Below are 16,478 nucleotides of genomic sequence, written 5' to 3' on the forward strand. Positions count from 1 at the left end.
TTTAGAAGGATGCATTTTAGCCGAGGCAGAAGGACTTGAAAATGGATTTTTAAACTACCATTTGTCTCCTGACCCTCTGTGACCTTGATTCTGCTATTAAAATTCTGAAGTGTCTAAGGTCACATTTCACTGACAGGATCCAGATGGAGAACCCCGGTGTTGCCTCTGCTCTTAACTTGGGAGTCCCAGATGGCTCTGAAAGACGACTCTACCTGATGAGCTCAAGTAGCTGCTGAGAATGACTGTCATGTCAAAAACTATTCTGTCACAAAGTGACAAAAGTTTATTTATCACTTTACTTATATTTCATACCTAGAATTATATGAATCAACTGTCCACATTTTGGGCAAAATCCAGTTAAAAATTAATTAATTTTGACTTGGGCTAGAACAAAAGCTGAGAGACATTTTAAGGAAACAGACGGGAAAGTGACAGCAGGAACACAAAGACAGCAGTGATGGTGTAAGACAATATTATGCTCTACCTCAAGAACAAATCTCTATCAGAGGCATCAGCGGTGTTGAGACTAATAATTCCTTACTCAATTACCTCCAAATTCACTCTTAGCTCTGTACAAATTATCATCTCATCATCAATCCAATGATCTCACTCAGCAAATCCTGATTGAATACTAAATGCTAAAAAATACAATGGGACCAGCAATGCGCATCCTTGCCACCACGAGACAGACTAGGACACAGAAACAGCAGGAGTAAACAAGTAAACATGGGAGCAGTTGACATCTGTTCTACGCGTGTGCTACCTCACTTAGGTTGACAGAGCCAATAAGCAGGACTGTCACCATTTTGAGTGAGGAAAAGAGCTTTGGAAATTCAGAAAGTGTGTGTTGCAAAGGGTGGAATACGTTGGGCAGGGGATGTAGAATGTGCTACAAGTGTATGCTATACAGGGACAAGGGGCATCTCAATGAAGACATAATATTTGTCTTTCTTGATCAGTCAAACACAGGGTTCACATTTCTAATTCTTGACCATGTAAGCTTCTATACTTTCTAATGACTACGGCAAACATACGACTCCCAAGATGAAAACTGAAAACTGACCATAATCTTCATGCAGAATACTATTTTAAGTATCTTTCTTTTAGATTCTGATGAGTCTGTGAAAATCAATTTTGGAACATCAACTTCTCCAAAAAGGCATAAAATAGGAATTTCTGCTTCACTGACTCTTGATCATTAGGATACGGCGAGATGATGAACGTTTAAAGAGGCCATCGTTTATACTTCAAAGAGCTATAGTGTACTGGCTGACAAATGTGATTCCCTCCCACCTGTTTCTCCATGAGTAAAGGCATGCAGTTTTCCTCCTATTGTCTAAATCACAGGGCCTGGGGAATGAAGAGATCTCACAGGCTTGGAGAGCTCATTTTTCTTTTCCACAGAGGTTAGTCTGTATAGATGGCTCTTCAACATTAGAGGACATCAGGACCACACACAGGGACCACTGAGACAGCTCAGCCCCACTCCCGAAGTTTCCCAGTCTGCAGGCTATTAAGCTAGGGGTTCACAAATTTACTTTGCTTATTTATCTCAGTAACACCCCATTGTTACCTAAATCCCAAAGGGATCCTTTTGCATCCTTTTGTCATTTCAATATATCACATGCCCATCAATACACTAACTAGCTTCCACAATGAAGCCACCTTTATAAAATTAAAGTTTGATCATAATTCTTCCCAGAATAAAACCTTTCAAAATTCCTACCACCCCCAAGACAAAGACAAATCCTTTTATATAAGATAGTAATTTCATGGCACTTCTAAATTCACTTCTGCGTCTACTGATATTGTAAAAAATGGCCAAAGTGTGATGATGTTCTATACATGTCGCTTAGCTTACATGGAAGTCAGAGATCCAAGTCAGTCTCCCAGAGCAAAAGTGGAGGCTCTGGGAGACCTCTGTTTGCTGAGAATGTCCTGGATTATGTGAGAGGCTCTGTCTCAAGGGAGGAAGGCGCCCAGCACTTTCCTCTGGCCTCGCCATGTGGTACATGGTGCATAAACTGCACACCTAAGTGTACAGCCCACACCCCAAACACCACAGGCGTGCAGGAAAAAGAAATTACCCTTATGGTTTCCAACTAGTGTGACTCAATGATTTCCAAGGGTTTATTTAAAAAGAGAAAACACCACCACTAAGAAGTATTTGAAAATTCTACCTGTTCGAGGCCATCAATTAAAATGGCCCTAGCAGTAAGACTCCAGATCAAAGAGGTTCGTGGCTTATACATTAGCGTCTCTTCCTATAAGACATGATACAAAGGACAGCTGATGTGGGCTGCTGCTGTTCCGTTTTTCACCAATGCAGCTCACCCCCACTCCAGATTCGGGTATAATGAAATTAGAGTTCCTTTCTGCAGTGCTGTGAACCTTTTGTTCCATCCTTAATACATACAATTTGTTACATAAATAACAGAAGGTAAAATATAGCTCCATTTTTCCAAGATATATATATGTATATATATATATATGAATGAAACTTTCCATTTAAAAAACCATTTGCAGTTATCTTTCTAATGTCCATGACCTTTCTAATTTAAACACTCTTATTTCAATGTCATTAAAATTTTAACATGCATATTTATTGGTCACGGATATGGGACAGACAAGTGGGTTTTTTGGGGGGTGTGATTTAATTGTCCTCTCCAAAGACTAGGTAGAAGGTGAGCATGAATTCAGTCACCAGATAAAACACTTATGCACTTGCCTATCATTTTCATTCTCACTTCTGAAACAGGCTAATCCAGCCAAGATTTACAGATAAGGAACACTAAATATTATATAAGGTTGGTTCTACACTTTACTATCAGCGAAAAACCTCAGGTAAAGTGTCAGATAATTTTATTAAGCCAATTAAATATAGTCTGCAATAATCTAAGGCACAGAGAAGATTAATAAGAGAGCACCAAACACAAATCTATCTTACTTTAAAAAGTCTGGTTCTATGAAACAATAACTTGCTATGTAAAACAAACTTTTTTTCAGTAGTTTTCTGCCATACTAGGAACTTAACTAGGGACCTTAGGCTTACCGGGGAAGCATCTGGCTGGGACAACGGAGCAACATGCTCCGTTCCAAATAACTTCTGTTACAAAGCAAAAAGGGGAAATGGTAACGTAGGAATTAAATTATTACATCAGTGAAACTGAAGCTGATTTCCATCCACAGCTAATGCGCATGTCCAACTTTCTGACAGTGTGAGGCAGCAGCATCACCACAGGGTTCATACTCAACATCAGAGCACCAAGTATAACAGAAATCACAAGCGGCGAGTTTTAAGTAAGGTTATGATATTTTGTGGGACAACTGGCATTCATGGCTGTCCTCAGCCACATGCTACAGCATGCAGCCCACAGTACACAGCGACAGAAACAGGGGTCCACACTGGAAAAAAAAAGGATGAAGTTTCCATGCTATACAATAGTGTATGTACAAAATATAACAAATGTACTATATTTCTACAGTATCTCAAAAAGCAACCAGCTTCAAACATTTACTGTCTCCTGGGTACTGGGTTCTGTGAGGGTACCTAAAAGCAAGTAAAAGTGTCAGTTGCTCTTGAACACCTTATTACCCAACGGGAGTGTCAGGCACATAAAAGTAAAGTGGACTGATGACGAGAGAAGAGACCATGTCATCCTCAGAGGTATCCCACCCGAGGAGGGTGGGCTGCAGTTTCGGGGAAGCGGAAGGAGATTCAGTGTGAGAAGGAGTGGGGGATTCTGAGTCCTAAGAGGCCAATCTAAGATGGACAGAAAAGGCTGGCTTCTCTGTCCTTATCAACTCACAACCCCCAAGTCACCCACCCACTCCTCATGGTGACAGCTACACCTCATCCCTCTTCTCTGTCCTTATCAACTCACAACCCCCAAGTCACCCACCCACTCCTCACAGTGACAGCTACACCTGCTACTCCAAGTATCCTTTTGTTCTTTTCTTGCTAGAGGACTGTCTTCCTTTAAAAATTATCTTTATTTAATGTGTCTGAGTGCTTTGCCTGCATGTATGTATGTGTACTGCATGTATGCTGCACCCACACACCTGAAGAGGGCGCTGGAACCCCGACAATCGGAGTAACAAATGGTTGTGAGTGTCCATGTGTGTCCTGGGAATGGAACTCAGGCTGTGTAGGAACACTGAGTACTCTTAACCACCGAGCCTTCACTCCAGTTCCCAGAGACCTTTCTTGCTTTCTCTGTCTGCCTTAGCCCATGGCACTCTGAGTTTCTTTTTCTTTTTTTTATTTTCTTTTTTACATTCCAATCCCAGCTCCCTCTCCCTCCTCCTCCCTCCCCCTCCCCCTCCCCACTTCCCCCTGTCCCTTCTGCTCCTCAGAGAAGAGAACACCTCTCCTAGGAAGTCTACTAAGTCATCATCTCTTTGAGGCAGGACCAAGGCACCTCTCCACACCCCACACCCCTGTGTCTAGTCTGGACAAGGTATCTCTCCATAGAGAAAGGGCTCCACTAAGTCAGTTTGTGCATTAGTGTTAGGTCTTGGACCCACTGCCAGTGACCTCATATATTGTCCCAGTTGCACCACTGTCACCTATATTAAGGGAGTCTAATTTGGTCTTATGTACTCTGGATTTCTTAGAATGCATACCAAATATTTTTTTAGATGTATACAATCACAAATGGAAAAGTGGGATGGTACAGAGATTGTTAATCTCTGAGTAAATTAGAACTAATTATTTACATTTCACAAATGTAACTTTGGTATTTAGGCATTTGCTTAATGTTTTTAAGGTATTTAATGCTTATTTGTTAATATTTTGAACATAAATCTGGAGTGTTCCAATTTTTCTATTCTGTTCTATAAAAGTATAATGCAAACAAAAACTGCCAAGGTATTCTTCACAATGCTTTAGTTTATATTTTGCTCTTGCCTATACCTGTCTGTGTCACTGAACATTAGCAATAAAATTTGACTAGAAAAAAATAAAAGTCTTCCTCTTTCCAATCCCAAACCTGCTTCATTGCCTCACAGCTTTCGGGACAATTATAGCTAAATTTCAAGCTCAGTCTACAATTTATACAGACTGTCAAGAGTGTCTGCTTTGTGTTTTAAACTGTGAATTTCCATCATTTTTTACTTTTCCATTGCACTGCTAATTTTCTCCGACTCCTTTTTAAACATTATTATAGCATACATTGGAATAGTTGCACATATTCAGAGTCAGACACGACAAGTGAAAACTGGGTTTCTGTTGTCTAACATGCTAGTGCATTGGTTAAACTCTTCAGGCAGCTACGAAGCTGGCTGAGCATCACCCCTTTGGTGAGTCAGGGGTATAGCTAGGCTGTTTATGCTATACTCACTCCTGTTTGTCCAACCACTGCATAGCAGCACTTTCCATGTTTACTCCTGGATTGGAGGCTCCTGAAGCCTGCCTTCCACAAGAACACTGCAAGGTGTGCAACTTTCAAACCACCCACTTTGTCCGACTGCTCTTGTCAGTCTTACACCAAGCCCCAAGACCCTGTGCTCTAGATCATTCTTCTATCAAACAGCATCTCTCCTCCTCCGCATCTGACCCCTTCTTATCTGTGACCTGCTTCAGTTATTTTCAGGGAAGCATTCAAGAACCCCCACCCCTTTCTCATCTAGATTACTGACACATATATTGCTATTTTTAAAATACTAATTAGATCTCATAAAGCATATCGTAAATTGAGGTTTAAAAAATACACTGAGAAATTTCAAAAATCAGAATAGTTTTTTTTTGTAAGGATTTTATTTACTTATTATGTATACAGTGTTCTGCCTGCATGTATGCCTGCATGCCAGAAGAGGGCATCAGATCTCATAACAGATGGTCCACCATGTGGTTGCTGGGAATTGAACTCATGACTTCTGGAAGAACAGTCAGTGCTCTTAACCTCTGAGCCATCTCTCCAGCACCCAGAATAATTTTGCATGACTTCTTTCAATACAGTTCTATAAACCCTAAGACTCCCCATTTTGTGTGTTCAGGGTCTCAATTCAACTTCTCCCTAAAGAAACTGAGAATAGTGTTCTACTAAACACTGCCATAGAATGTAGCTATAGATGTGACAAAAATAACATTTAACAGACAGAAATTAAAAACTATGCTTAAGCTATTTCAATCACCCATAACCTCTACAAACACAAAGTAACATAATCTATCTTCTAGAACACCTTTAATAAACGTTTCATGTTTATTCATGTATGCATTTCATCTTATGAAAGAAGATAACATTAAAATATTATTTTGTAGGTTATTTTTCCCACCTTAATATTATATTTTATGAGCACCTGGTCCTTCTGCATGTACTTGTCCCAGAAGTGAGAATGCGCTCTGAAACGACTTGGAGGAATTCCCCAGGTGGCCTGTTTTCCACAGTAAAGCACCCAGAACAAACCCCTAAACTTTCTTAGGGCTTACAATTCAGCAAGGCCATCTTAACATTTTTTTTCCTTTTAAACATAAAGATATCTCAGAACATTCTGGTGATGGGGAATGTCCTTGTGTATGCTGTGAATATATGTTTCTCTTATTGGTTGATGAGTAAATGCTGACTGGTCAGTAGCCAGGCAGAAAGTAAAGGCAGGAATACCAGACTAGGAGGATTCTGGGAAGAGGAAGGCAGAGGAGCAGTCCCAGGGGAGAGGCCATGTAGCCACCAAAGAAGTAACACGCAGGAGCATTATGGGTAAGCCTTGTGGCAATACATAAATAGAAATGGATTAATAACTAAGAGAGAGCTAGCCAATAGAAGCCTGAGCCATTAGCCAAACAGTTTATAACTAATATAAGCCTCTGTGTATTTATTTGGGACTAAACTGTTGTGGAACCAGGTGGGACAGAGACCTCTGTCTTCACTTCAGTGACAAGTGGTGTCCTACTGAAAATCCAGCATGACGGCCAAACTCCTGAGAGAAGGTTAACACTGGTTACAAGGCATCTTACAATACCTGCTCGACAAGCCACGGTGAACTAGAAAGGGCCTGAGTAGCTTCACTTCACTGCCCACACTGTCACAAATAGAAAAGACTCTTACCTTATCCCCCTGCTTATCATGGCATACACTTTCTTTTACCTGTTAACAAAATAAGCAAAATATCCTGCACAATATTACCAAGAGGAATGAAGGTAATTATTGAACACGTAGCCAAGGGTTCTTCCTCAATTACACTCTTGTTTTTGAGACAAGTCTCTCACGGTCGCTGAGCTCACTGGTCACACTAGAATGGCTAGCCAGCATGCCCTAGACACCCTCAGTCTTATCACCTTAGCCAGGCTGGGGACACAAACTCAGGGCCTCATGCTCCATGTGCCAAGAACTCACCCAATGGTCCACCTGCCCAGTCTGACTGTGTTCTTAGTAATGTTCCAATAAGACAGCTCCCTGGAAAATTACAATTGCTTTACAGCAAATGCCACATGACAAGGTGTTTGAGTACCAAGCAAGTAATGGGCTGAAGGTATGAAGAGTGTTAAAGATGTAAATATGACTCAGTGACATCAGTCAGTGGGTGGAAACACTTACTACCAAGCCTGACGACCTGAGTTTGAGCTCTGAGACCCACACTGCGGAAAGACGGAACTCACTCTGGCAAGTTGTGCAACACTACATTAAAAAATGTAACTTATTTCTCTCACACCTCCCCTGCCCTTCACAAACATGTAAGTTCTATCATTAGTTTTGTATGTAATTGCGCGCGCACCCACACACACACACACGCACACACACACATACACACACGCACACACGTTGGAGATCACATTCATGAATGTCGAGGAAAGTTCTACACCACAAAACTACAGTCCTACTCTGTGTCTATGATCATTGTTTCTTGAACACATAGAAAATTCTGGCACATGATCCTACAGTTCTTAATCTTCATACACAAAGGCAATGTAACATAAACTCTGATTTGTGGTGTTGTCCTCTTTAATCAATACACCACAGAACTCTATTCAGAGCACAGAGAGCTGCCTAAGTAACACAACCCCTTTGGAGAGAGGACTGTGAATTATTTAGTTAGCCCCTAAGAGTAAAACTTTCCATCTGCTGATGCTATGAGCAATGTTACAGTGAGCAGCTAGCATAATCCCACACATAAACAGATATGACAAAGAAATAAATTGTGTGTTACTGCTGAGTCAAAGCTAGATATTTTATAATTTTGACAGATCCTCCAAATTATCTTGTGGAAGATTTTTTTTTCCAACCCATATTCTCAAAAGCAAATGATCAACAAGAGTCTTTTTCATGTGTACCAAGAAAATTAGATATTAAAGTTCTGGACTTAGATTAATATTCTACATAGAAATGGCATTTCATTTTAGTTTTAATTTTTCTTCGTTTACTGACAGTGGAGAAGTATCTCTAATACTATTAAGAGGCACTGAAAGGTATTTTCACTTTTGAACTGTCTATTCACCTCTATGGCCAATTACTCTACTTGGCTGTCTGTCTTGTTTTCTCAATTACAAGCTGCTTTTTGTATACTGATGAGATCTACCATATTGTAGAATGAGCTTTTCTTAATTAGCAAACATTCTACATACAGATAGATTGTTCTTTAAAGGAGCACTTATATTTTCTTTTCTCAGCTTAGTCATTTTAAGCTTTTATTTTATTCTCTTCTCCTGCATTCCTATGAATTAATTGTAGGTTTGAGTTTTCCTAATTTATCAGTTGGGTGCCCTTATTTAGTTATTTGTTTTTTCGGTAAATATTTACAGCTCTGAATCACCTCTTAAATTCTATGTGAATTTGTATTTTCCCCACTCATTTCCCACATCCACTGATACAAGTGAGGAAAACAGCCTTGAAATTCAGGGCAAATTAGTCACTTTCAGAGGCATTTGCCAGAGCTTGGTGAAATACAATAATAATTGTAACTGTTTACATGTATATGCTATGCAATGTTTAAATCAAATTCACCATGGCTCTTCCTCCCTCCTGACTAACTTAGTACTCACTGCCTCATACCAAACCAGGATACCTCCCTCCTAACTTACTTAGTACTCAGTGGTCAGTCTTCCCGCACCCTACACGTCCCCCTCTATCTGGAGCCCTGATAAACACCACTCCATTCCCATGAAGGCCAGCTCTTTTCATTTCCACACCACATCATGCAATATGTACCCTGATAGTACCATATTGCATGATTTTTCTTATCTGCTCTTCAGTTAACGGACAGCTTGGCTGTTTCCATTACGTGGCAAAGTTGATTCGTGCTGCAGTGAACTCGGGGGTCAGATATCTCCTCCATGCACTTTCTTCATGTTTTTAGTTGCAAAACTAGTGGAGGACCTAGTGCAGGCTACTTCTGACCTTCTGAAGACCCTTGTAGTAGTTTCCAAAACGCTTTTCCTAACTTACACGCTCACCTAAGTGTACTTTGCACAACACCCCTTCTGCACGACATGGCAGGCTGCCATTACTTTAAGATGGGTGTGGACCCTGCACGTGTTGTATGGAGTCTAGCTTTAGGGAAACTGCAGCTCTTGGGGTCTTCCTTTTTCTATTTATTACTACTCTAAGATTCCCAAGAGGAACAAAGGGAAAACATGTATCATTCTGCCAGATTCATACAAAAAATCCCCCGAATCTCCTTTGCATTTCAACATACCCTCCTAAGTCTACTTAAATAGATGGTCTAACAATTACGGATGAAATTATACACCCGGGGCCATATTTGTGCTCTGAATAGAAAATCCTGCCGTTAATAAGATTTTCCAAATGACAGCCTTTTGCTCCTCTCAGGTCTCGCTTCCACTTTCCCTCACCCTTCACATATTGTCAGGGTGGTTAAGAGACAACAAAACTCACTACTGCATAACCATGCCCCCCCACTCTCTCTGAGGCCCAAACGGAGAAATATGCATTTCTGATGTATTCCTATAGAACAGGGTGTACTTTCTGTGTGTGTTTCTCCACTCCCAATAAGCTTAACTCACTGCTTTTAAGGAGTGGAACTGATTTCAAAGGTATGAGAGGTCATTTAGTAGTTAGGAGTGGCACTACGCTAGTCCTACAGAGGGCTCAGTTTGTTCCCCAGCACCCGTGTGAGGTGGGTCACAGTCTCTTTTAACTCCACATTCGGGTGATGTGACTGCTGTGAGCTCCACGGCACTTCCACTCACAGGCACCTATCCCTACACAAAGGCATACGTGTAATTAAAAATAATAAAAGTCAAACTTTAAAGGAGGCTTTAAAAAGTAGAGGTGTAAGCAGTGTGTATCCAGTACAAAACCTTTCCCCAAACTGGATTTCAACAACTATAAATAAAATCTGACATATTTGATTATATCATTTTCATGAGTTTCAAATTTTAAATATATATACCTTTTAAACTCCCATCTCAATGGCAGCATAGAAGAATTAATTACAAACATATAGATAGCTTCAAAAACAACATTAGACAAGAATAAAATTTACTGCTACATATTTGAATGGCTATATCAATATTTAGAAGTTCCTTAAAATTCATTATTATTAGACATGACTTTTTTGTTTTAAGAGACTCACTATGAAACGTGTTAAATTTGATGAATGTCTTAAGTTATTCAACAAACAACTGGTATTTTAAAAATATGGTTACTTATTAAGTTAATCTATTTATGCCTATTTCCCAGCCTCCTTCTTGTATAGTGATTTCCAGCATCCTGGTCCCTACAATTTATGCCAGCGTGAAGAGCATTCTTTCCCAGAGAACACACACACACACACACACACACACACACACATACACACACACACACACACACACGCACACACCCTCCCTCCCTCCCTCCCTCCCTCTCTCTCTCTCCCTCTCTGAGGATAACCATCTAGGAAACATACCTACAGACGGACCGAACATTCTGATGGGCTGGTGTCCATGCTAAATTGTTAATCATTTTATTGTCACCCCACATATTCCACATAGATAGCTCTTTGATCTTCACATCTCTACCTATACTATACCAAGAAACATTATTTGACCATAACTTTTAATCCAAGTCAGGTGTGGTACTGCAAGTCTTTAATCCCAGCACTGCAGAGGTAGAGATATAGGACCAGGACTTTAAGTTCATTCTCAGCCACACAGTGAGTTCAAGGCCAAAGTGTCTCAAATCATCAAAAATTAAATTTTACTTATTTTAACATGAAAAGCAGTAGCTATTGCTTTCCATGAAACATGCAGCCCTGCAGCATCTGACTCAAGCCTTCACAACATTAACACAGCCCTGACATCTCCTTACTCTGATCTTAGAGCGTTTACTCCTGACAGTTCAGAACGCTGCTGAGCATACAGTGCATAGTAAGAAAAAAACCTGAATGAGCACTAAACCATGTGTATTTTCCATTATTCTCCTTATTCAAATATAAAATTATCTTAAAAACTCCCCAATGCATCTTAATAAATTAAGATGTGGTGATATTTTGTTTATGATCTACCAAAGCTTGCCTGAAGATGAGAGTGCAGAGCTAAGCCCTCGTTAGCCACATAACTAGTTAAGAGCTAAGCCACTAGTTAGCTACTCACACTAAGCCACTAGGTAGCCACAGAGGTTAGACAGTGGTGGCCACACCTTTGAACCCAGAGAGGAATACAAGGTGGGAGGAGACAGAAGCAGTCTAGGAGTCTGAGGTTTGGTGGAGACAGATGCAGTCGGATTCAGTCTGAGGATTCATGGAGACGGGATCATCCTTTCAGTCTGAGGTAGAGTTAGTGGCTGGCCACTTTGCTTCTCTGATCTTCAGCTTTAACCCCAATATCTGTCTCTGGGTTTTTATTATTCGTCCTACATTAAGGAATGTGGGCATAGATTTAGAGAAAAGGAAGTCTCTCTGGTTTCACAAAAAAGCTAAACTAAGAAAACCTCAAATACACTAGAAACTGTGTCATAGCCACTATGAAAGATGACCTTAGATAACAACACTTGGAGAGGTGCTACTGTAGCAAAGCAGACAGCCAGCCCCGAGTCATCGGAGACCACGCAAAGCCTTCCAGCCTCCCAGTCTTCCTCTACTCTGAGGACGGCTCTGGGCGTGACTGATCCTCATGCTGCTGCCAGGCCTCTCTGCTTTAGTCACGGAGAAACTCACCACCGTCTCTACATATCTGCCCTAAAATCTTAGCAGTTCACACGAAAGTCGGTAAACAACCACAGTCCCCTGATTCCGCCAGGAGACAAGCATGTACCTAGGGCTCAAGAAGCAGCTCTCTGCCTGACTGACCTGCGTCCGCTCATGAACACTTGAGCTTTGAAGACCATTCAGAGAATTTCTTCCTACAAAGTTTATATGGGACCAATAAAATAACTTCTGAAATGCCATTTAAATGTTAAATGGGTGAATTCCTACTTATATTTTCTCAAATTCTACACTGTATCTCAAATTCCTCTGTGCCCAATACTAGTTTCGTGATTTGCCTTTTATACAGACTTATCTAGCATCTTATTAAAGGAGAAGACCTCCTTTCCTTGAATCCACATTCACATTATCTGTAAAATAAACAGGTCTCCCAGCTTCTATTGAAGTCTGTGCTCTGGAACTCATGGCTAAAAATACAGATGCAAAACCCAACATTGTCTTCATCAGTTGTTATCTTGGCAGGCCTGTTACCATGCAAAGCAACAGCTCCTCATTCACCATCCTATATGACACCAACAGCAGCAACAATGTTGTCTAGAGCTAAGGATACAACACAATCCGTAGTGATATGGGGAAACCTAAGCTAAAGCATGTGAAGAGGTGGACCAAGGGCCAAGGATCGGCCTCCATGGCTGATGGCCTGCTGGGTACTCAGGAGGCACCTCACTCAATACAGCACTGGAGAGGATGGGGGTGAAGGTGGGGGTGTTACCCCAAAGTCCTAGGAATTAACTGATGGAGTCAATCTTTTAACATTTACTGAATGCTTCCTCTTGTCTAGTACTCTTCCAGGGTACTAGGGAGACACCAATAATAAGTCAAACACATTTTTGGCTTCATGGAATTTGCACTGCACTTGAGGGAGAGAAAACAATTAAAATGCATGATGCCTTTTAAAGGTGCTTATATGTAAGCATTAGAAATTAACCACTGAGAAATAAGAAATGAGAGAACATACAATGAGAATACACTATGTATACATGACAGAGAAGGCTCTTGGATGAAAGGATTCTTGAGAAGCAACTAAAGACAGCCACAGAAGCCCACTCGGTCTGCTGCTTTAAGACAGCATGAGTCAACTAAACTAAGGACAGCCACAGAAGCCCACTCGGTTTGTGGCTTTAAGACAGCATGAGTCAACTAAACTAAGGACAGCCACAGAAGCCCACTAGGTTTGTGGCTTTAAGACAACATGAGTGACCGGATAGTCCTTCTTACAACACTTCCCCTGTCCTAAATTCCTACAAAGGCTCTGTGAGGCAGTACAGGAAAACACAGTCCACAGCTGAGGAGCAGATGGGTAAGGTACCATTCACTAGTATCATTATTAAGTTATAAAAAATAAGCAATCCTCCCATTCTAGTTGTCTAGTTTCCCTACACTTGTGAGTAAATGCAAATGGTAAAGATTAACAAACTACTTTAGTCACTGTAGGCATTACAGTAATAAAATTATATTCTCATGAATAAGAGAAAAACATTACATAGGAAACAAAAATTGCTCCTAAAGCAAAATAGCATTCTCTATGAAGGCTAAAAATATAGAAAGATGAAAATTAGATATCTTATATCTAATTTTATATGGTCAAATATACTAGCTTCTTACACAATTTAGATCAAGAAACAGATTCAGTAATACGAGTACAAATAACTTTTTGAAGGAAGATATATGGTAATAATACCACCACAACAAAATCCATACCAATTTGCTCTCCACTCATAATTGAAAATTGCCCTTCATAACCTGTAATCCAATTATCTTTAAAAAGAGTAATACGATTCCTAGAACCAAGTGTGTAACAATGTTTACAATAAACAGATACCAATGCGCATATTTCAAATAGCAGGGCTCTGTATCAGGTTAACAGGTAGATCAGCGTTAGGTTTTTACCTCCTCAGACAACCAAATGCAGCTCTTTAACGTGCTATTTATTTGCATAACTAGTGCTGTAGAATGATAGAATAATGGACTCCACAGTATTAGAGAACTGACAGAAAAATAATAACTGACCATGTAATAGCCTAGAGAATCTAATCCATCACCTAAGTTCATTTCATGGAAATTTCTATGCAGTAAGAGGTATAATTATATTTGAAATTATCTATTCCTGCTCAGGCCCAGATTGGCAAGTTAATTTCTACCCTGGGTTTGATCTCTAACTGGATCTAAGCCTACAGACTGTGCAAATATTTGGTTGTCTGTGAACCTAAGCATCTAGATATGTAAAAACAGTTTATTTTGTATTAACCATTTGGGTAAAATGTATGTTACTAAATTGAGGTTGATTCAGAACAGGATATACTAGGACTGGAGTTCCTACGGTCAAGTATATAATTAAGAACACAAAGCTCTTGTCATCTGACTGGAGAAGCTGGGGTATAAAAGAGGACGTTAAAGGCAACCTCAGGCTTGTGGGTTCTGAGAAGCTGGGCGTAAGTAAGAGCAGGCTGACGTCAGATGTGATGAGATGAGTTTGAAGCAAACTGGGGAGGAGCTACGCTGCAGGGACAATACTGGATGAGAACCATGATTCACTTTTGATTAATGTACTAATGGTAAAGTCCTAAGATGGATCACTTTAAACAGACATTATTTTCTAGACTAACAAGGGAAAACACAGTAACTTTTTAAATTTTTCAATTATATCATCATTCTTGGGACTGCCACTTCAACTTAGAAGAGCCCCTAGTTCTATAAAAATCAAATGCATACATGTCACCCACCACTTTTAATGTCTTTCCCATCTTGACACCATTCTTCATGTCACACATCCTCAATTAAAGAGCTCCTGTCATCCCCAATCCAATTCCCCCAACACTCAAGGTGCTAAAAGGCTCACCGGGCTCACTGCTGCCCTCTGGTCTGGGTGCCTCCCGTGATGCTTGCAACACACCAGCATTCCTCATGCCCATTCCAAACCACGCACGTGTCTCAGCACATGAAAGAATTGTCCTGTGATAGATCCTAGGGGTAAAAGTGATCTAAAGCGATCTTCGACCTGGCAGCCTGGGAAGGTACAGTTTCTAAGCCCAGGAAGGTACATTTTCTAAGAACAGTGTAGCGTTAAACTGTCCCAAACGTGCACTACATTGTAAACTTCACACTCCAACCTAAAATTCTGACTTAACTCCTAATTGCCAGATGCATTCTTTGATATGTTCATCTTCAAATCTTTTGCTAAGACCTTTCGAAGAATGAATTTCACATCTTCCAAGACAGATTAGGAATGAAAGAAATGAGGCCATTTGTATCCTAGCAAAAACTGAGCAGAAAGGCAATGTGTCTTAATAAAATTAAAGGAAGTTTGTATTTCAGCTACGCCAGGAGTTATTAGTATTCACAACTTAAAACTTTCCTCATTGTGGGAAGTGCTAACAAGTATACATTTTTTACAACAAAGAAACAGGAGCTCAGCATACCTTAGGAATAGGGTTCAGCAGAACCACTCCAGACTTCTTGGTGATGACCTGCTTGGTTGAGAAGTGGTGATCTATAAGTTGAGGGATATTTGAAAACCCGGTGCCCTCAAATCGGTACAGATTCTGGAGGGAGAACAACAGAGAAGAATTATTAGGAAGCCACTCTTTCAAAAGAAAATTGTCTTCACCCACAAGTTAAGTTCTATGTAAAGAGGGATGTCAGTGCACAGCAATACAAATCCATTTAATAACACTCAGCTACACACTTGTTAAATTGTAAAAATTAAAAGAGACAGGCAGATGAAACTCTAGCTTACTGCCAAACCTTTTGACAGAAAAATTTTCAAAATACACAGAACTCACATCACTATTATAGCATGAAAAAAAGGCTAACAACTGAGTTGCATTTTACCAAAGATCAAGCAAACAAAGCAGGTGCCCACTCAAGTTTAAGCACAAGGATGATGTCTGCATGTGTCTCCATGTATGCTCCCTTCAATAAATTTTCAGTACCAAAAATACCATCAAAAGTTTGAGGAAGCCTAATACAACAACAGTAGGACTTCAGTGCAGTATTGACTATAAGAAAATAAAGATCCAAACATCATTCACACATGAAAAGAAAAAAAGAAAGAGTATCAGTGTCAATGCCTTTGGGATCAGCAAGCTCAGAGCTTAGCACCTTTTATGAAGAATCATTTTGTTATTGTAAATGTACGTGCCAGGTACCATGAGTTTTGCCTGACACAGAATTTTTACAAATGCCCATGCCACGTGAGCGCATGCCATGTATGTGGATACACTCAGAGTCCAGAGCTGGCTAGATTTATAGGCGGTTGTGGGCCTAGCTGAACTTGGTCCTTCATAAGTACAGCTCATGCTCTCAATGGCTGAACTATCTCTTCAGCCTTAGATCTT

At 40.2% G+C, this 16,478-nt stretch overlaps 1 protein-coding gene across 7 annotated transcripts in view; it reads right to left on the reverse strand.

Annotated features, from left to right (window-relative positions):
* The window catches only part of Fer (FER tyrosine kinase), a 295,423-nt gene that overhangs the window by 126,059 nt on the left and 152,886 nt on the right, over window positions 1-16,478 (reverse strand). For all 7 annotated transcript variants that reach the window (XM_040752941.1, XM_005077173.4, XM_013118471.3 and 4 more), the window contains one exon: window positions 15,561-15,683. In XM_040752941.1, the coding sequence (XP_040608875.1) occupies window positions 15,561-15,683 (123 nt within the window). The remainder of the gene's footprint in view (window positions 1-15,560; window positions 15,684-16,478) is intronic.

This window comes from Mesocricetus auratus, unplaced genomic scaffold (genome assembly GCF_017639785.1).
Source record: "Mesocricetus auratus isolate SY011 unplaced genomic scaffold, BCM_Maur_2.0 Super-Scaffold_100010, whole genome shotgun sequence".
Taxonomy (NCBI): domain Eukaryota; kingdom Metazoa; phylum Chordata; class Mammalia; order Rodentia; family Cricetidae; genus Mesocricetus; species Mesocricetus auratus.